The sequence below is a fragment of the Dermacentor andersoni genome, chromosome 8 (assembly GCF_023375885.2).
Source record: "Dermacentor andersoni chromosome 8, qqDerAnde1_hic_scaffold, whole genome shotgun sequence".
Taxonomy (NCBI): domain Eukaryota; kingdom Metazoa; phylum Arthropoda; class Arachnida; order Ixodida; family Ixodidae; genus Dermacentor; species Dermacentor andersoni.
In genome coordinates, this window is record NC_092821.1 from 110,369,168 (window position 1) to 110,390,154 (window position 20,987).

General features: G+C 46.3%; 1 protein-coding gene across 1 annotated transcript in view; it reads left to right on the forward strand.

Moving 5' to 3' along the window:
* Positions 1-212: 212 nt before the first annotated feature.
* Positions 213-20,987, forward strand: part of LOC126529456 (fatty acid synthase-like) — a 112,287-nt gene continuing 91,512 nt past the window's right edge. The window contains exons 1-6 of the mRNA XM_072284111.1: positions 213-929; positions 3,416-3,742; positions 6,379-6,579; positions 11,048-11,170; positions 13,683-13,916; positions 19,264-19,565. Coding sequence (XP_072140212.1) covers positions 770-929; positions 3,416-3,742; positions 6,379-6,579; positions 11,048-11,170; positions 13,683-13,916; positions 19,264-19,565 — 1,347 coding nt within the window. The 5' untranslated portion in view covers positions 213-769. The remainder of the gene's footprint in view (positions 930-3,415; positions 3,743-6,378; positions 6,580-11,047; positions 11,171-13,682; positions 13,917-19,263; positions 19,566-20,987) is intronic.

Below are 20,987 nucleotides of genomic sequence, written 5' to 3' on the forward strand. Positions count from 1 at the left end.
AAAATGAGGAAAAAGCAGGCTGATGAACAAGCAACTGGCGACTATGGCGTTGATTCTAGGAAGGCTAGAGGAGGGATGCTGGTAGAATTCGCAGAAAGGGATAATCTTCGAATAACGAACACCTTTTTGAGCAAGCGTAGCAACAGAATGTGGGCCTGGAAAATCCCTAATGGTGAAACAAAAATTAAATTGACTTCATACTTTCTGCTGATCCCAGCATAGTGCAGGATGTAGAATTGATAGGTAGGGTAAAGTGCAGTAATCATAGGTTAGTGAGGGATACGCTTCACCTCAGTTTGAAGCTAGAAAGAGCAAAATTAGTCAAGAAAAAACAGGTCAACCTAGAGGCAGTACGGGTAAAAGCAGACAAATGCAGGCTGGTATTTGCAAATAAATATGCAGCCTTAGAACAGAGAGATCGTGATGACATTGAGCTAATGAATGAAACCGTAACTAGGCTAATTTTTTTCATGGCCCTGCATTCAGCGATGACCTCCCTATGTTTAGGAAGCGGTTCTAGTGAAACATTGCTAAACAAACATGACTTCATAGCTTCTGGATTTCAATTTTACTTCAACGTGTTCCCTAAAAATAAAAAATTAAAAAGTCGATTCAAGCAAATATTTATTTAGCTTCTTGGATATCGCGCTGCGTCGCGCATGTGACATGCGCCTGTTCTATACAGAAATAGGCAGGACTGTATTATCGGACACGGATGATAAAAAAATTGTGTCTGACATGTAAACAAAAAAAAAAAGAAATCTGGTGAATGGGTCATTCACTGTTGCAGGTAACCATGGTGGAAGAAGACCTGGTGATCACCGGTTTCTCTGCCCGCTTCCCGCAAGCCGACAGCTTGGCAGAGTTTAAGGAGAAGCTCTACGCGGGCGTGGACTTTGTCACCGACGACGAGACACGCTGGCCTCGAGGTACGCCTATTGACAGATGAGGCTACGTCATCATGCGCAGCCTTATGTACGTGAGTAAGCGACACGAGGAAAACGAAACACGAGGGCCTGGGCTCAACCGGAAACAAACGAAAGCAATCCATCACTTGATCAAATTCCAAACTTTGACAAGTGTTTGCCGAGCTTCGAAATGTGTCCTCATCTTTTTATCTGAAAACGTCATCATCGGTAAAGAAGACAGCGTTTAGGGAACTGAGAAAGTTATTGTAGAGAGGATGAGGCAAACTCATAAACAGATATAGGGAGATTAAATTTAATGGCAGTGAGGCGGAGCGCTGTGAGTGGAACGCGCTTCTATGCGTCGGGGAAGAGGTCTGGCGGAACAACATCGATATGATGTCAGTACACACGAAAGACCGGTGAGGCAGGCGACACTCCGACAACCCTCTGTCTTCTCAACCGGCTCTGCCGAAAGTTCAAGGACATACAGCGGGGCGTAATTTCGCCAACAGTTCACCTCCTACAATCATCTACGTATTCTGTCCCTGTCGCATTTTCCTCTTACTAACGTGTTGAGTAGCAGGTCGAAAGCATGTCCTTCAGGCTAACCTCTCTGCGTGTCCAATATTAAAAGCCTCTCCGAGATACATAGATAGATAGAGAAGCCATAAGGGAAAGGCATGGAGGTTAACCAGACTTGAGCCCGGTAGGCTACGCGGCACTGGGGAAAGGGATAGAGAATTGAGAAATGAGAAGGAACAGAGAATTTCTGCATCACTGATTACCGCCATTCGTATCTCTATGCGAACAACGACAACGTCGTTCTGGTTTGAGTGAGCACACATGCTATGAAAAACAAATACCGTACGAAGCCGAGCCGATGACGGCTACATTCCCTAGCCCTTTACGGCAGGTAGGGGTGGTGGTCCTAGTGATTAACGTTGCTGCTTCAGGTGGCTGTAAGCGCCGCGGTCTGAGCGCCGTTGTCCAGCGCGCACTGGTACACTCGTGATGGAAAGTTTGCGGGCCAGCTGTTTTCAATTTGTGGCCAAGTAAGCGTGACGACGCGAAAAGAGACGAGAGGTATAATGCACGAAACTGAAAGAGTTCACGCGAACACGGCATGAAATAGGCTTTCGTAAGTATCCCTATTGCACTCTCGTGTCAGGTATTCGAGCGCGCGCTAGGTGGTTCCGAATTATAACAGTCTTCAGGTACGGCTTCTCTCGTCACACCCCTACAGTTTCAGCTCAAGGTCGTGTGCAGTCAATTTTGTTTTCATTTTTTTACAATCCTGAGGGTAAAGGCGTTAGCCATGGTCAAAACCAGCTCTCTGAATGGTGCAATCGTTTTTTTGAAGTCTCTGACATTCAGCCGATCTCAGGCCATCGTGTACAGCAGAAGGAGGGGTGGGGTTCACCGGAGTGCTAATGGATGACTCGCATGCTGGATGGTTCACAGGCTACGCTCTTGCGTCCCATATCGTGTCACCGTGCACGTCGCCTTGTTCGCCCAGCTCGCGATGCAGTTTGAATGGTGACTCACTGAACGACGTACGCAGAAATATTAAGCTTCTCGAACAATGCCGAAGGGCGGAGCCACGGCGGAGAAATTGCAAGTAATTCGCGGAAGGCCGAATTCGCCTGCCACCAGCAACGTCGACGTCAGAGGGAAACTAGCACTAATTCCGCGCTATTCTCAAATTAGAAGAACTAGAGCTTTACTTTAACTTCACGCAATATATATTGCGAATCGAACATTAATACCCAGATGCGCGCAACTGGTTGAACAAGAAAGCTATACAAAGCAGAACGTTGCAGTTCTACTGCAAGTTTGAGTCGTCGTTGCTTCACTCTTTGGCCCATCAGTTCAGCGGAATCCCGCAAGGTGGAGGAAGTGCCATTAAGGGCAAAATTGTCACCCACCTGAATGTAGCACAGAACTATATACAAAGGAAATTAGTATACGAGTCTCTCAGAAAAAGAAAAAGCTTCGCAGTTGAGGAAAAATATTCCTGGATGAGGACAAACTCTTCCTCAACTGTGAAGCTTTTCTTTTTCTGAGAAATCCGTATGGATTTCCTTAGTGGATTCGTGCCCCATTCAGGCGGGTATAAATTTTTTCTTTCACTCTGTATCGCGAAGAAACGGGGCGTGCTGAAGGAAATGGCCGAGACAGTGCTGACTGCGAAATGAATTTCATTCAGTGAAACTTTCGTTGATAGCTTGAAAATTTTTTTTGGCAACCCTCGGCTCTTTAAATAGGCCCAAACACCATGGGCGTCCCTCGTAGGCGCAGTACTGTTTCAGAGCGTTACACTTCACGAGCCCATCAATCATCGGACTAGATTTGAAATGGGCCAGTTGACTCATGGCTAGGGCAAGTTTGAAGAGATGAACTGAAACACGCGTCAGGCGATGTCCTTGTCGGTGTCATTTTTGTGCCATGCTTTAGTTCAGCTGTTCAAACCTTGCCTGACCAATCAACCATCACTTCGTCCTCACCAGGTCACCTGGGCCTGCCCGAGAGGCTGGGCAAGATCCGCGACCTGTCGCAGTTCGACGCTCAGTTCTTCGGCATTCACGCGAGGCAGGCGCACATGATGGATCCCCAGATGCGTCTCCTTCTGGAGACCGCGCACGAGGCCATCGTGGACGCCGGATACGAACCCGGGACATTGCGGGGCCGCAAGATCGGTGTCTTCATCGGCTGCACCGACTCCGACTCGGATTTGGTGCACACCGTGGACACGGACAAGGTCGACGGCTACAGCTTGCTCGGAAACTCACGCGGAATGTTCGCCAACAGAATCTCCTACACGTTCGACTTCAAAGGTAGCCTTCGAAATTAACACATCGAATAAAAAAAATAACAACTGAAACACTACCGTCGTCACACCTCTGCAGCGCTTAATAGACTGAAATAATGTTATTTATTTTATGAACACTTGCTTATTGTCTGTCCACGGAAACCAAACCCGTATTAGTGGGTAAAAGTGACAACACCATCCCTATAAAAATCAGTCGGCCCCAGAAGTTTGCAGAATGCGGAATTTGCGAAAAAAAAAGCTGAATTAGCGTCAATCTGGGGCGAACTAAAAGCTCCAAATTGTAGTAGTTTTCGCGGAACGTACTCAACGATGCATTAAATTAGAATTGTCGTGATTTACCTGGAGCAGAAATTCACGCGTGTCATTGAATCCATCTCCCGTTAAGTTTTGTGACCGACTGTAAATAATGCCGTACCACCTGCGCTAGGATGTTGATCGTGAAATTGTGTCACTTGCTCCACCTGTGCAAAACAGTCACTCTGCGCATGACTTCAAATACGTTGCTTCCAGCTGCTAATTGATGTGCAGTCACGTGGTGGAGTCTCTAAGGGATACTGTAAAGAGAGAGAGAGAGAAAAAAGATTTTAGCTGTGTTAGTATATTATCCTTTTACAATATCACGAAAAACCACCCTGAACGCGGGATGACAATAGGCACGCCGGGACAAAAAAGAAAGATAGAAAAAAAACAGGTGGTGACGCTGCCATGAAACACCCGCACCAGATCACCATGACGCTATGAATTTTGACGCCGTCTGCTCGAGGGACTTGGTTACATTTTTATTGGTGAAAATGTATTACGTAGTGTTTTAAATTACCAACAGAGGGAACTGACCAAGTTTCAGTTCACTTACAGAACCACAACGGCCGAAACTCGAAAAAAAAAAGGTGCTCACTAATCCGTGCTGCACACAGACGTACCAGACTATAGGGTCTTGGCGCCATATTTAATGATGAAATTTGAACGTAAGTTTCCACTCGTAATAATCAACCTATATTACAGTGAAATCAACTAATGTAGAGTTCTTGCAGAATACTTTATCGGCCTAAACTGATTGAGCGTTTCCCTTTACCGTTCCTCGCGATGCTCCGTCAACTTGCACGCCCTTTCTGTGGAACTCTCGGCAAACAGTATATGGCGGTTGTTTTCATTCGTGGCCGTATAGGACAACCAACGGATGCTAGTCGATTTAGCCAAATCGAAACATTGTGAAGAGAGGTTAATCGAAAAATTCTGCGAAATTGTAATGGGCGTGATGCCTCACACGTTTGCGAAAGAAAGGGCAATAAATCACAGCAAGGAAATAATGGCAACAAATCACAACACGAGAATCATGGTTAAGAGGAAGCTTTAGCTTGGGCCCAACGCCGACGCTGCCTATTCAAATATATGTGAAACGCAGAAACACTTTCCTGAAATAACCGCTGGACCGACGTTAATAAAATTTGTTGCATTTGAGAGAGAAAGCAATATTCTAGTGACTGTAAGAAGAGGAATGTTGATTGCGGGCCTGAATTTTATTGAAATAATTTTCGAAAATCCGAAAGCACGAAAAAAATAGGAAGTACAACGTTTACAAATTAATAGCTCTCTATTAAGAATTCTTTCTGGTGAAACCACTAGACATCGTCATCCCATGTTTATTCGTCCCCCTGTTATACATACCGGTTGTTTCAAGTATAGCTTTTTCCCAAGAGCTATCAAAGAATGGAACTCCCTGTCGGAAGAAGCCGTTTCATCCTCATCAATTGATTTCTTCGCAAAACACATTGGAAATATCCTAGTTTGTAAATAATGTACTTAACTTTGTGTCCTTGTTATCTTCAGAGGTTTACGCTGTTACCTTTTGGTGTTATTAATTTTAATCTATTGTCCCTTTTTGTGTTTCAATGTACAATTTTCTATGTACAAAATATGTGATTTATAATTGTTCGTATTCCTCTCCTGCTATAGCCCTGTGTAAGGGCTGGCAGTATCTGTAAATAAATAAAATAAATAAATAAATATCGCGGTTCTGTAAACGGCGTTCATTAGATCATGCAAAGCGCACAAATTCGATATGTCAATTTATATCTTACGTGAATTGGTTACATTCTGTGCAAGGGTTCTGCGAAAGCTGTATTTACACATGACCAAATTTTTCGATATTCATGTGTAACAAATCAATTTTATCTGATTTAAATGTACTATGACATGCCATTCACATAATGGTCATGTCATTTTTCATTGCTGAGTTATGGAGTTGTAAACTTGATAGTTTCGTTTTCTGGAAACTTGTGATGTTTGGCAATTCTTAGTAAAATGTTGACGACCTGAATCAAAAGTTAGAAACCAACAGTCACTAGATTAAAATTTTTTCTTCTAAAATGCAACAAACCTCGTCAACTTTGGTGTAGTTGTTGGCCGAGAAAAATGAATTCTCCTTTTACATGTATTGAGATAGGAGCAGCCGAGCTAAAGCTTTCTCCTAATAGCAGTCAGTGGTCGAGGTCGTTTCTGTTGGATACGTTGGGAAGGCTAAATATATCGGGAAGTGTGTCACGAATGCTCCGCAGTCAAATCTTCGCTTAAAATAAGTTCTGCGTGGTTCTGGAAAAAGCGTCGGAAACGCCTTTCTCCAACTGCTCGTCGCCGTTTCAGGCCCAAGTGTGATTGTCGACGCGGCGTGTTCGTCGACGATGATGGCTCTAAACCACGCAACGCTGGCTCTTCGCTCGGGACAGTGCGATGCGGCCATAGTGGGAGGAAGCATGATTAGCCTGAAGCCGAGTACAGCGCTGGGCTTTTGTCGCCTAGGCATGTTGTCTCCAGATGGCACGTGCAGGTCCTTCGATGCTCGCGGTGAGTGCTACGTCTGTCTGTCTGTCTGTTTGTCCGTCCGTCCGTCCGTCTGTCTGTCTGTCTGTCTGTCTGTCTGTCTGTCTGTCTGTCTGTCTGTCTGTCTGTCTGTCTGTCTGTCTGTCTGTCTGTCTGTCTGTCTGTCTGTCTGTCTGTCTGTCTGTCTGTCTGTCTGTCTGTCTGTCTGTCTGTCTGTCTGTCTGTCTCTGTCTGTCTGTCTCTGTCTGTCTGTCTCTGCCTGTCTGTGTCTGTCTGTCTGTCTCTGTCTGTCTCTATCTGTCTGTCTCTGTCTGTCTGTCTGTCTCTGTCTGTCTGTCTGTCTGTCCGTCTGTCTCTGTCTGTCTGTCTCTGTCTGTCTGTCTCTGTCTGTCCGTATCTGTCTGTCTCTGTCTGTCTGTCTGTCTGTCTGTGTCTGTCTGTCTATCTGTCTGTCTCTGTCTGTCTGTCTGTCTCTGTCTGTCTGTCTGTCTGTCTGTCTGTCTCTGCCTGTCTGTCTGTCTGTCTGTCTGTCTGTCTGTCTGTCTGTCTGTCTGTCTGTCTGTCTGTCTTTCTCAACTGCAACATTTAAACACAATTCAAACAAATACAAATTTTTACGGCATCGAATGCGCTCAAATTTCACCTGCTTGCTGTGGGACGGGTGTGGTTTAAGAGGCAATGCATAACTGAATGCCAGCAGCATGAACAGCAGGTTGCCATTATCCCTCAAGAGAAAAGTTTATAACAGCTGTGTCTTACCAGAACTCACGTACGGTGCAGAAACCTGGAGGCTTACGAAAAGGGTTCTACTTAAATTGAGGACGACGCAACGAGCTATGGAAAGAAGAATGATAGGTGTAACGTTAAGGGAGAAGAAAAGAGCAGATTGGGTGAGGTAACAAACGCGAGTTAATGATATTTTAGTTGAAATCAAGAAAAGAAAAGGGCATGGGCAGGACACGTAATGAGGAGGGAAGATAACCGATGGTCATTAAGAGTTGCGGAATGGATTCCAAAAGAAGGGAAGTGCAGCAGAGGGCGGCAGAAAGTTAGGTGGGCAGATGAGATTAAGAAGTTTGCAGGGACAACATGGCCACAATTAGCACATGACCGGGGTAGTTGGAGAAGTATGGGAGAGGCCTTTGCCCTGCAGTGGGCGTAACCAGGCTGATGATGATGATGATGATGCATAACTGAAGCTCAAACATCTGTTGTCATGGCCCCTTCAAATTTACATCTGCTGAGCTCGTAACAGGCCGGAGTACGGTCTAATAAGAAGCCTTGCTTTTACGCCAAAATTTGCGGCAGCCGTGTGTTATACGTAAAATATGACTGCTAAGTTCGCTAAGGGCCCGTGGCATGGTGTAATACGGTCTTTCTAAAATAAGAACTTGTAGCAAACGTAGTTTGTACGTTTAAGTCCAAGGCAATGTAATGACTTAGAGTGCGATGTTAAGCCCTAACCACAAATGCTAGAAATGAACACGAAATTTTACTGTAAAGAAATCCCGATATCGTTCTAAAACACTGAGTGATCTGCAAAAAGGTCCTTATTTATTGCTCCTTTATTGCGCTCTAACGCGACCGCGTAGCCTGCTACATTTGACAGCGGCCACCTGTGCACACTTGCCAGGGCAAACTGCAACTTCCGCCGCCGCTCACAGTGTCAACGGAATAGCGATGATGTGACACGGTGGATTCTTCTATTTTGTTGTAGAGCAAGCTGAACGACAGGGACAACAGAAAGGCACATTTTACAACCATATGCTGTTGTCCCTGTCGTTTAGTTTGCGTTACAACTAAAAAGAACTTCATCGACACGGTGGAGGATGCGGTTCGCCGAGCAATCGCAAGCTGCATTCTGCGCATTGTGCGCCTGTATATGTGGAAAAAAAAAACAGCGCCCTCCTTTAAATATGTACTAAAGGATTCTCTTTATATATTCTTACATTTCTTTGTGAAGTCGACAGTCGTACAGAATTTTGTCTCGTCGGATAGAATGACGACGACGAAGACGAAAAGGTCCTCCCCAGACATTCGCCAATCTGAGCGACTGATATGCCAAAGATTGCGAAGCCGTATAAGCTAGTTCTTGCACCCTTCATCGCAAGTGCTATGCTCAGTCACAGCGTACGAATGAAAGGTTATGTGCACCCTGTCCAAACCAAACACAATTTCCGTAGACAGCCAATGAGGTTCGTTTATTTCGCGATGTCAAACAGATTTGCGGGTATGAAACGGCTATTTTTCTTCCGCACAGATATATCTTAGCATCCTGTGTTTTAGTATAAAACTTGAACGGTATCGGTGCTCAGCCAAAAGTAATATTTTCGCTTGAAACCACGAGTTTTTATTTCCAATTAGCGTAGCATTTACATTAGTAGAGCACTGTCGTTAATCTGTGAGCATACCCCAGCTAGCTCGGCCCTCTTTGAGGGTGGAAGGGCAGGCGCCCTGCGTTTTTGTGAGTGGAGCTTGTACGGAATTCTTTGGTTGCCACCGGCTGTAGAGTTCTGTTTGCTGACTGTTCTTAGTGATAATTCATTGCCGAAGAAGGTTTTTTTTTTGTGACCTTCTCGTTCGTCAGTGAAGCACCCAGTCATACGGCTTCTTTAGGGCTACCACGCAGACTGCGTTGTGGACTGCTCAAAGGGAAAAGATTGCCGAAAAACTTAACGTGTTCACAGATTACATGCACCTAATTGTTTTCGATATTTCATCAACGGCACATGCAAGTAACGTGCTCAGTCGCATACAGCATTAAACAATCATATAAACATGCAGCACGCAATTTGCAAGGTAGTTCTGTGTTTGTCCACGCCTTACAACCGGGCCTATGTCAATCACAAACATTTCATAATTAAGTACCAATTGTAAAGCATTCTTTGCGAATCACAGTTCAGTTTCCTTTTTCGCTCTGTGGTTGAGCTTTGATACTGGGCTCTGGGTCGGCCTTTTACCGCCACAGATCCACAAACTCCTACCTCACCACCAACGTGGAGGCGTGAGAAATTCACAAACTATTGGCAAAAAAAAAAAAAAGAACGCGCAAGGAAAGTGTAGTCTATTAGGGCGGCGAACATGCAAGGTCACTTTAATTTCATGATCATTAATATTTGCGCTTAAAAAAAAATCGCTCATGAAATGCATGTTGAGTTGTTAGCGGTCTATTGGCTGACATTTAACACCGATCTCGACACCGTATATACGCCGGCGTACATCACCGCACGAAAATGAATGCGAAACATCTGTGAACAGCTTCGTTGTAGAAAAAAAGCCGCCAATAAATATTAAGTAAGTATTAAAACCTTCACGTTTTGGCATAAATACGGGAGCCTTCTTCACAATGAAGGGGAAACAGGAAGGATGAAAGGCCGTATGTGTGCTTCCTGTTTAGAGGGACCGCGCAAAACAGATGTATATAACACGGGCGCGTAACGGAGCAAAGGCTGGGACAGTGCGCGTGTCCTTGCTAGAGAATAACGTTTGAATTAGCGCCTCGCATTTCGTGTCGGTTGCACGTAATCCTAAAGCTGCATGACATTTGAATAGGAACGGCGAAAACGTTAACCCGACGAATGCACGCACTCTACACCATATGTTCAACCCACTATAATCTGATGCCCTTCTTGTTCACCTCTACGTAAAAGGTGAACGAGAATTGAATTAGATTTCCTTCTACTGTGACGCATGCCCACAGCGGCAGATTGAACAAAAGGAAAGCGAAACCTCGCTATGGTAACCTGTGCCCGTTATTTCTACAAATTAGGCGATTTCAACATTAATCTTGTGGGCATTTTGTATATATGCGCACTTTAATGCGTCTAGTTACGTTTTACTGAGTAGTGTAAGGTATCCGTGGTACGTGACACTTTTAGCCCTTTGAACAAGTGCCACCTCTCCATCGTTACCGTATTGGGCATGTCGAGAGATCAACGTTTTAGCATATCGTCGTCGTGTACCGTGCTTGAGCGTAGAGTAAAATTAGTGATGCCTTGAAGAATTACGCTTTTAGAGTATTTCGCATCACCAAGTCATCATGGTCGCTGATGTTGCGGTGCCATCGGCAGAGTGGCACTACAACGTAGTGGTTCCGCTCAACGAACGATCAAAACCAAATCGAACTTCTTTCGAGCACTTCGATGTGTTGTTTATCGATACAAATTCACTGGAGGCGTTGACGCATTTATTTGCGCCGGCGTCTCCTTTTCGAAGGGCGAACAAAAGTTCAATGAGGAAAAAGGAACATGCACAAAAGACAACAACAGAAGACTGTCAAACATCTGGAACACTTGTGAAGTTGCACACAGGAGTAAATGAAGGAGCAGAAGAGAACAAAATGACACTCAGAGAACGCACATAGTTCCGTAAAGAAGACTTAGCGAAAATGTATGTACAAAATGTCCGAAAAACATGCACAGTAGTTTTACAGTTTTACAGCAGACGGCATGTTGATGAGGCGATTGTACAGCTGCTCTTTTCCTCGACGCAGGCAACGGCTTCGTCCGAAGTGAAACAGTGGGCACCTTCTTCCTGCAACGAGCTTCCGAAGCCCGGCGGGTGTATGCCAAACTCATCCACGTCAAGGCTAACGCCGACGGCTACAAGAACGAGGGTAAGATACGTTTGCTGGCGACAGTTTCAAGTACAAAAATGAACTAGGAGGATGACAGAAAGAGAGACGGCAGGAATGTTAATCAGGAAAGCGTCCGCTTCACTGTCCTCCACTGGGGAAAGGGAAACTATGGAGCAGAAAGGAGAGACACAGAGAGATGAACAAGTGGTGAATGCCCGCACGCGGTCTGACGGTGCCACGCGGTGAAACATGCCGTACAAGCCCCACGCTCACACTTGCGGTGTTGTGCAGCGTCTCACTCACCGCATCTGCGAGCTGTCGCAAAGTCTCAAGGCTCTTAAACGTTAAAAAATGGTATACTTATTCTGTTATCGAATAATAATAGGAAAATTCGAATATTTGACTAGTTTCCATGCTATTTTTATTTAACGATGCAGGCATGGATACTTCGTGAGCAGGGGGCAACCTTGCGCATCGCTGCGACAGAAATCGCGCTGCCGCAAACGCATGTGAACGCTGTCAGCGAAAATCGCTGTGCGACGTGCGCGGCAGAACGATTTTTTTTTCGCCCCAATTACGCCATGTGAAATAGCCTAAAGGCCAAGAATTGGGGGCCAGTAGGTAGGGAAAGAACATTCTTCTTTGAAAATGAGAAACGCAAAGCGTGCCAATCTGGGTCGGTTGATGGAAGCTTGGATGTGCGCGTGCGGCATGTAAGCGTGTGTCCATCTCGTCTTCTAATTGCTCAATGAGTGTGCGAACGAAATGTTTGAAATTTGAAGTATCTACTGGATTTGTGACTGATTCGACAATTGCCTACGTGAAGTTTTCAGATCTCCGTATTTAGAGCAATTTAAGAAATAGCGGCCCTTATTGCAGTCTGCAGTTGGAATGACAGATGCAAGTGCTGAATGTTGTGATTGATTCTGTTGCAGAGTAGCCGTAATTACTGCGCAGGAGGGGGGGGGGGGGGGCAAAGCGCGGTTGCTGAACAAACAGTAGGAGCAAACAAATTTCTCAATAATTTCCTGTCCATCAATAACAATTCTTCACCTGCAGGCAGCTTATGAATTTGTTTTCTCGACTTTGGCGAAGCAACTTATTATTTGGAAAATCATACTACCGCAAGGGAAAAGAATAATAATAAAAGAATGCACGCACGAAAGCACAGCGCAACACTGCGACCAGGCAAATAAAGCGGTGCTGCTTATTGAGAGTGCAGAACAATGTTCTCTTGTCTTTGGTGGAAAGCTCGTAATAAGAGTAACAAAGAAGAAGCGCAACAGTGAGCCGAGACCGTCTGTTCTGCAGGTAACCAATAGTTCCGCGCGCAAAGAACCAAGTTCTCTGGGTCGCCGGGGGTAGCTTGTGCAACAGACAAATGAATAATTATTGGTTGACGCTAATGAGCAAAGTTTTCCGAGTAAGTTTCGACGATGATTGTGCAAATAACGACTGTGCTTGGGAAAACCTCGACTGCTTTACTGAAAAGACGTGTCGAAGGAAAATAATCCCGAAGGACAGCAAGCAGATCTATCTTCTTTTAACACCTTCGTCTCTCTCTCTCTCTCCCCCCTTCATTTTGTATTGTGCGCTGTACACGCCCTTAGCTTAGAGCTTTACTGGGGTGGAAGAGTAATGCAGAGAAGGGATTTCTTTTCTATGGTGGCTTGAATAGGCGGTACCTTAAGCGTGCACATGCAAATGCGCCCTGAAAGAAACTTCTCGGCCGGTCTTTTGTTTTCTTTAAATGCCACCTAATTAGTGATAACGCAATGGCCACACGAGGTGACTTGCTCAGCATAGTGCACAGCACATAATCGCTGCCGACTTCAAAGTAAATATGCTACAAAGCCGCGAATAAGTTTTGCCGCTTATCGACAACATGAAGTCGAGAGAAGCAAGGCAGAACACGAAATCCCAAGTGCTTTAACAAACAACACAGACGAGCAGGAAAAAACAATGTTTTTATTTTTTTGCGAAATTTATGCAAGGAAAAGTTAGCCGCAAGCGCCAGACCACGTTCTTAATGTTTTCCCTTGAATGAAACACGGGTTACTGTATACACGCAGAGTTGCAACGCTAACTATTTGCTTCGTGACGTAAGGCAATATAGCGGCAGTGTCGTTAAGTGGGCACTTGAGCGCGGGGATAGTTCCAATTTTGCTTTTCAGTTGAGATACATTTAAAACTACAAAACTGCGTATTATGCAACCGCTCGACTCATCTAAATGAAATTTTCTGCATGCCCTACTACCCTTCAAAGCAGTTGGTAGCGGCCCCCGTCACCTCGTTACTGTACTGGGCCGATGTGTTAGGAGCTCTGCATGGGAATACCATGGTAGCGCAAGACTTATGCGTGCATATATATATATATATATATATATATATATATATATATATATATATATATATATATATATATATATATATATATATATATATATATATATATATATATATATATATATATATATTATGTGCTGAACCTGGTGCACCTTTGCTCAATCTCAATTCAATTTCTCAGACCCTCTTATCTTCGACGTTACAGGTATCACGTTCCCGTCGGGAAAACAGCAGGAACAGCTCCTTCGGGAGGTGTACGTTGAAGCCCAGGTCGACCCGCGCGAGATGGCCTACATCGAGGCCCACGGCACGGGCACCAAAGTTGGAGACCCGGAGGAACTAGGAGCCATCAGCCACGTCTTCTGCGGTCCGGGCCGGGACAGGCCGCTCCTCGTCGGAGCCGTCAAGAGCAACGCGGGTCACGCGGAAGCCGCTTCGGGTGCGTAAGGCCGAAAGTCGGACCGCTTGGAACGAACGCGTGCTTGAAATGAGCTTGCAGAACGACGGCGACACGAAAAAGAGAGAAGCGAAGAAGGACGCAGAACAAGCTCTGAATTTTCCAACTGAAGTTTATTAAGAGAAAACACACAGAAGGAACCATCTGTGCGCGGGTACAATTAAGTGACATCGTGAAGTAATTGAGCGATGAAATTCTCCTAATAGTCTAGCAATGAGATAGAAGGTTCAGATAGACAATTATCACTCTGCCTTCTTATAGAAAAAAAGTTTCTAGAACTTCACGCGCATCTTTCTAGCTTTGTTTTTAATTATTCTGGTTCACTCAAAGAAAGTCTCGCAACCACACTGGTCCGTGGAACGAAGTTTTGGCACGAGTAGGCCAGGGTTTATACGTGCTTCTGTTGTCTGATCGTGCCAGCTCTAAGACGGGGCGCAGCAAGGAAGCGCACAAACACGCGAAACGCAGGCGGCGATATTAAAACGAAAGCTTTACTGGCCGCGAACTTGCGATTTCACCGTGGCCGTGCTCTGAGGAGGCACATGACGTCACACCGCGTTCCTCGTCGTTGCGTTCGCCTCCACTCGCTTCACCAGCTGCGTCACATGCCTGATAACATGTGGGAGGATTGAAAAGGAGAGCTTGCTTGCGCCGCAACCACAGTTGAGGCGGCAGTATGGACGGCAACAATTCTGATAAGCAAGGAGGAGGCCTGGAATCGACATCGCAATGAATCGCCCCGGAAACAGACGAACAGCGCGCCGAACGACTGGCTAAACGCCGCAACATAGCTAGACAACCAGACACTGGACTTGCAATTTCTTATTGGACCCAACTAAATGAGAAGTTGGTACCAAGGCCGAACGCCGACTTAGCGGTCCGAGTTATGAACTCCTCGCGGGCAAGCGAGTGCGTGGAGACGCTTGGCGCGTTTTTTCTGGCTAAGAAGTATGATGAGATATATAAAACGCCCGACAGTGTACCCTCATAATTATTCGCACAGTCCGGTGTCTTTTAAGAAACGCAGAAGTGCCTCCATAGCGGCTCGTGCTGATTTGGCCAGTGTCCAAGAATGTTGTTTTCTGGGGTTTTTTTGCGAGGTACGCATTGAAGGTGTTGCTGAACTATGCCCTCCCCTCCCCCTCCCTCGGCCAGACGAGTCAGTAATCTCATCACGAGTTTTGAACAGAGTTTTTTTTTTTTGGATCCCGGAAAGCATGTGACTGTACATGTGTAAGCAAGCCCACCGTAAACTTTAAACTTCAAGCTACCCAATTTCACTGTCGAACAAACTACAGCTGAACATCATATTGAAGTGTCATGTGTGAAATAGCGGTAAAAGAGATTCTCCTCTGTTCGTATATATGCGCTAGTGGCTCTTTGTTCGAGTAGCTGCTCTGAAGGTACACGCGGGTATCTGTCTAGCACGAAGGAGTAAAAGTTTAGCAGCACATGCGAAGGAATGCTGCGCTAAAGGTAAAGACTGATCATGCTTCCGCTTTCCAGAAGTTTCTATTGTCCAGCAGAGATGTGGATCATATCAACTAGGGTAGGCTGGAGAATAAATGGATGGCTTGTTTCAAGTTACGACCGGAAATAAACTTTCAAGATGTGAAAACATTAAGGTAAGAAAGAACTAGTCATAATCAGTAATCATAAAAGATGGTTCAAGCGCGGAAGCCGATGAAATGCGGCGCACCACTTGCCCGTTCCACGACTTCCATGACGCGGAGCGTCATCTCTCACCTGCACTGAAACGAAACAGACGAAATATATATTAGTGCGATGAACAAAGGCAATATATACGCGACATAAAAGAAAAGTATTCAAAAGGTATTGGGGGACAAATAAATTAGCAAAAAATGAACAACAAGCTCTGACGAATTTGAGTACGTTAGTAAAGCACGCGTCCACGGCTAACGAGAACGCGGCATTGCGTGGCCGGCGCTTCGTAGACGCTGGCACCTCGTGAAGTCTTGCGGTTAAGGCGCAATGAAAGCGATAGGTGGAGCGCCCGGCGGCGTTGTCTACTGCAGTTGCTCCCGAACTTTGTGCGTTGACAACGCAGAGCCCCAAATGCGCGCGATCGAGATAGCCAAGAACGCGGTGAAGGGGAGAAACCGACGTAACCGACGGCGCGCGTCGCATTGATTGCGCATGCGCCGCAAGACATTACGAGCCACTGGTGGTGGCGCTCGGTGAAGCGCGGGCCACGGGTTGTCGTGTTCCGGCTAGCTGTGGTGGCGCCTGTACAATCGCAAGATTTTTAAGCAGAACGAATTCCCCGAGAAAGTGAGAGCAAAATAAGGAAAAAAGAAAGGAAAGGAAAGGAAAAAGACACCAAATAAAAAAAGAGAGAAAATGCAGTTTCGCTCAATTTGAAGGCACATCGTCATCATCATCATCATCATCATCATCATCCACAACGCGAGGCATCGACTTCAGTGTTGCTCTTCTTGGTACGGTGCCGGTGGCAGAACGGAAATTACAAAGAAAGAAAGGAAAAAAAAAATTCTAAAACCTATTTGTAACCTCCTTGGCTGAAGTAAACCGGAATAAACATTCGCAGATTGGCGCGAAAAATCTCTTGAATAGAAAAATAAAATAGAAAAAACATTGCTCCGTAATGTGTCCCCCTGGTGGTGTTCGCGACGGTCTCTTTTATAGAAAAAGGACACTATTCTGCCCTACGGCCTCCTGGACCAAAAATTAAATGATTTGATACACATCAATCAAGAGCGAAATTCCGATTATAAAACAAGAAGAAAATAAACATATTTAATGGGGAATTATAGCACACTTATTTCCCCTGACTTGGAATATAACACGAATGTATGGATGACGTTCCGCTAGCCACATTGTCGACGAAGAAGAAGAAGATCGACAGCGGGCCGAACGGGTCGATTTCGGTGACGGAGCGTTGCGCCCACCACGACGTCCCGCGACGACGACGACCTGCGACGGCGACAACCTGCGACGACGAAGGACAACCCAGCTGGAGCAACAAGCGGACGCGCTCCGAGAACAGCCGTCAAAGCTGAAGCTGCGGAAGCGCGGGCCACGGGAAGACGTCGGCAACCTCGAGATGGAGTGCCGAGCCATCCGATGCTTCCGGAGGGCTCGAGGCTATCGTTCCAGGAGCAGCGGCGGCGCGCCGGTTCGCCGGTGCCCACCTCCGAGGCACGCCAATCGGGATGCGGACGCCCAAGACCCTCGCGCGGACTTCGACTGTGCCTCGAGGGTCGCCTCGAACTGGGCGTTGCTGCGTGATGCGTTGCTGCAGCAACGCATCACGAAGCTACGTCGACGGGCACGAACGCGGGCAGCTCGAGGGGCAGGAAACGTTGCAGCTGCGACAGTGTGGCGCCATGCAACTTAACTCACCGTGCTTTTGACATGAATGCCGGTGCAAGCTCCTCAAAAGCACCCGCGTCTCCGATGGCCGAGACCCCTCCACCGGAAGGCTCGTCCTTCGTGGTCCCGCGGCGATGGTGCCCTCGCCTGAGGAGCTGTAGGGCGGCGAGTACGCGGAGGGAGAGACGGTCCGCCTCCTCACCGTCTGGGAGAAGGGCAGCAGTGAGGAGGACTGAACTGGAGTCGGAGCCATCAGTCCGGCGTCACCGACTGTACCGTGGGCGACACCAATTAGGTGGGCTGAGGCCGCTGCAGAAGCCGCGGGCATGACTCGCGCTGCGTGTATGATATCGAATAGTTTTCCATGGAAATAAAGAGTATCGTACTTGTGTGAGGTGAAATGTATTTTGATTGGGCAGCGTTATGTGCTCCATTACGCGACAATCCGGCGGCGTCGGCGTCGCCGCCGAGTGATGGTACCAAAAATGGCCGACGTCGCAAATAGCAAAAATGTGTCAAAAATGCTGCGATTGACGTCACGTTTATCAGGGAGGTTACTGTAGACAAAGTAAATGAGTGGCTTTGAACGGAAAGTTGGGTATATTTTGGTCTGAGTGGGAATCGAACCCGGGCCTTTGGGGTGCGAGACGAGGAAGCTGTCCTGACGCCGCGGTGGTTACATGGTTCCTGCTGACTAAAGGTTGGCCTAGTGCGTGCCTCATTGTCCACGTCACGTCGAAAAATATGGTCTAGCGCATGCGTCATTGGGCACGTGACCCCGCAGCCAATGGGGAGGATGTGGCGCCACGTCATGAGTGCATAAAGGGAGTGCATAAAGTAAAAAAATCATGAATGTCCAATGGAACGCCGCTCAGCGGTTCTTCGAGTTATGAACTCCTAGGGGCAAACGAGCGTGTTTTTATTTAGCCTTACTGAGGCGCAGTTAGAATGCAGGTGCAAGCTTGCGCGTACAAGTAACGGGCGGAAAAACATATTTCACCAAACGAACTATAATGCTTTCACATTTCGACGCGTAAGCAATCTCCAGTGTTTCTGGCGAAGTTTTTTTTTTTTCATATGGGAAACATACAAATATATCGCGGGTCACAAATCTTCATAAAGGTAAGCGAAAAAAATTTTAAATGAGACAAACGAAGTAAATTCTGAGAGTTCAAATCTTCACAGTAGTAAACTTCGCCTAAAAAGTACCAACCTCTGAAGTGCACTACACGCACACAATATGTCGCGGGAAACTGAAGTCATGTATCCCTGCTTCTCATGCTTCAGAAAATTGTTGTTGTCAGCATTGGATTTATACCTTGTATATTGCTTACATCACATATCTATAGACGCTCTGCACAAGGCAGAAACGAAACACAAGACGGATATAACTTGCATGCAACACGAAAGAACCTTTACAAAAATGCAAATTTTGATTTCATAGAAAATAGATTAGCTCTACGTCTGTACACATTCTGGAGGCTATGAGGCTTGCCTGCCAAGTTGGACTATATGAAATTTCCGCTGCTTGTGTCTGCAAACATTTTCTCGCAAGGACTCATGTTCGTGGCAGAACGGCGCTCACTAAGCAGCACGTTTAGTTTCCTGTCCCCACAAATTGGCGGCACATCGATATGTGGCGGGAAGGAGAAATCACCTAAAATAGGCCATATGAAAAAAAAAAATGATTTATTAACACCGCTATAGAACGGATAATTCGAATAGTTGGCATTTCATGATTGCGAAATATGAGTACTGACACGATGAGGCACGAAGACAACAGGACAGATACACTTTGTGAGTGAGCGCTTGTACTTGATTTTCTTTCTTCGTTTCTTGTCGTGTAACAGTAAACACTCTAGGTTGCGAATAGCGCTGGTCTAAACTTGGGAACGCAGTTTCCTACTGGCCAGTCACCGTTCAGCCCGCATTATCACGATCTCGCAATGCAACTATCGCGTCGCCCTTTTCGCAGGCCTCACCTCATTAGCGAAGGTCATCCTGGCAATGGAGACGGGAACCATCGCGGCAAACCTGCACTACACCACGCCGAACCCGAACATTCCGTCTCTCCTGGACGGAAGCGTGGAAGTCGTGGCCAAGGCGACTCCCTTTCCCGGAGGTGCTGTCGGCATCAACTCGTTCGGTTTCGGAGGGTCCAGTGTTCACGCCATCCTGGAGCCGAATCCTGGTCCTCACGTGAACGATGTTTCCCGCGAGAAGCCCGAGCTGCCGAGGCTTGTCCTCATGGCTGGAAGGACAAAGGACTCTCTAGAGGTGATGCTAAATATAAATAGTCATTATAACCACATCATTGCCCTTTCATCTATGTAGTCAATATCAAGGGAATGCTGAAGCAAGTCTAACCAAAAAAAGTGTATCTATTAGACCTGACGTATCGGACTCAACTCGGTTCCATCTTCAAGGTTTTAGCGACGGATGGTGGTGGAGTGCAACTTTTAAAAGTCCTGTTAGGAAGGAGTTTTGAAAGCTGCCCTCTCCCCTCAATACCCGTCGTTAACCCCTTGAAGTAGGAGACGAATAGTCTCTGAAACGTGGGGTGTCCAGTATGTCCCCTTGTTGGTTCGAGTTGCCCATAAGATCCTAATTGCCCCAATTAGATAGGAAATTCTGTCAAAAGATTCAGCTTCCTATATGAAGCAATGATATTATTCAAAGAGAAAATTGAACTTATCAAGCAAGCGACTCTGAAACGCACTTTTCCTTCTCCGTAGTTCTGTTTGTGAGTTCTGCAGGAGTGCAACAAAACAGTCATGCACCTTGGGCGATCAGGGTTGTGTTCAGCCTAATCTGCAACGAAGCCAGTAATGCGTTGCTCTCCCTCATACTGCAACCATTGGTTTTCGGAAAAAAGAAAAAGCTTATAGCAATGGTCAGTGGAGGGTGGGCCTTCCTTTATTTCGGACTTCGGTGGCATGGCCTAAGGCTGAGAGCAGATGGGCAAGACCGACGTCCGAATAGCGGGCACTCGCATCTCTGAGCCGAGCCTATATATAGCTCTAAGCGCGAGTAGCGCTGTTCTGCTCGAGCAATTTTCAGGCGCTCGGGCGCGAGAATATTGAATTGGTCGTGGTGCTTTTATGTTTAGGAGCACACTTTTTGGGCGAGTGGATGCATATCTATTTGAGGTACTGTCGTGCAGGGCAAGACATACAAGGACAAAGGGAGACAGAAAGGTATTTCTGTATGTTTTCGATTTTCTGTCTGTCGTTTTACCTTGCGCCACAGTTATCTCGAACGCTTCAACTTATGGGCGGAATAGGAAAGACACTTTGGCGCGCCATTGCGCTGCTCGCTACTTTTTGTCTCCTGGTGATTTGGAGGCATTAAATATTTATACATGTCTGCTTTGCTGAGTGCAAAGTGTCCGCCTGTTGAGGCACTTTTGCAAGAGTGGTGAACAAAACTGCGCATAGGGCGGGTACGGTAAGGTGAGCAAACATAAGACCACTAGCCCTTACTTTGCTTCCTGCATTGTTAACCCACTCGCTCTTCTGCTCCCATACGCGTTACAGTGGCAGAGGCTATGAAGTTAACGGGCCACTAAATGAACACAAAATAAGCACTCTATAATCGTTAATTTCGCGGTAATAGGATGCTTATAAGACACAAAGAATTGCCATCAAAGCTTTTACAGTGAAGCGGTATACCTCTACCATTCAAGGAAATTTTCGTGTC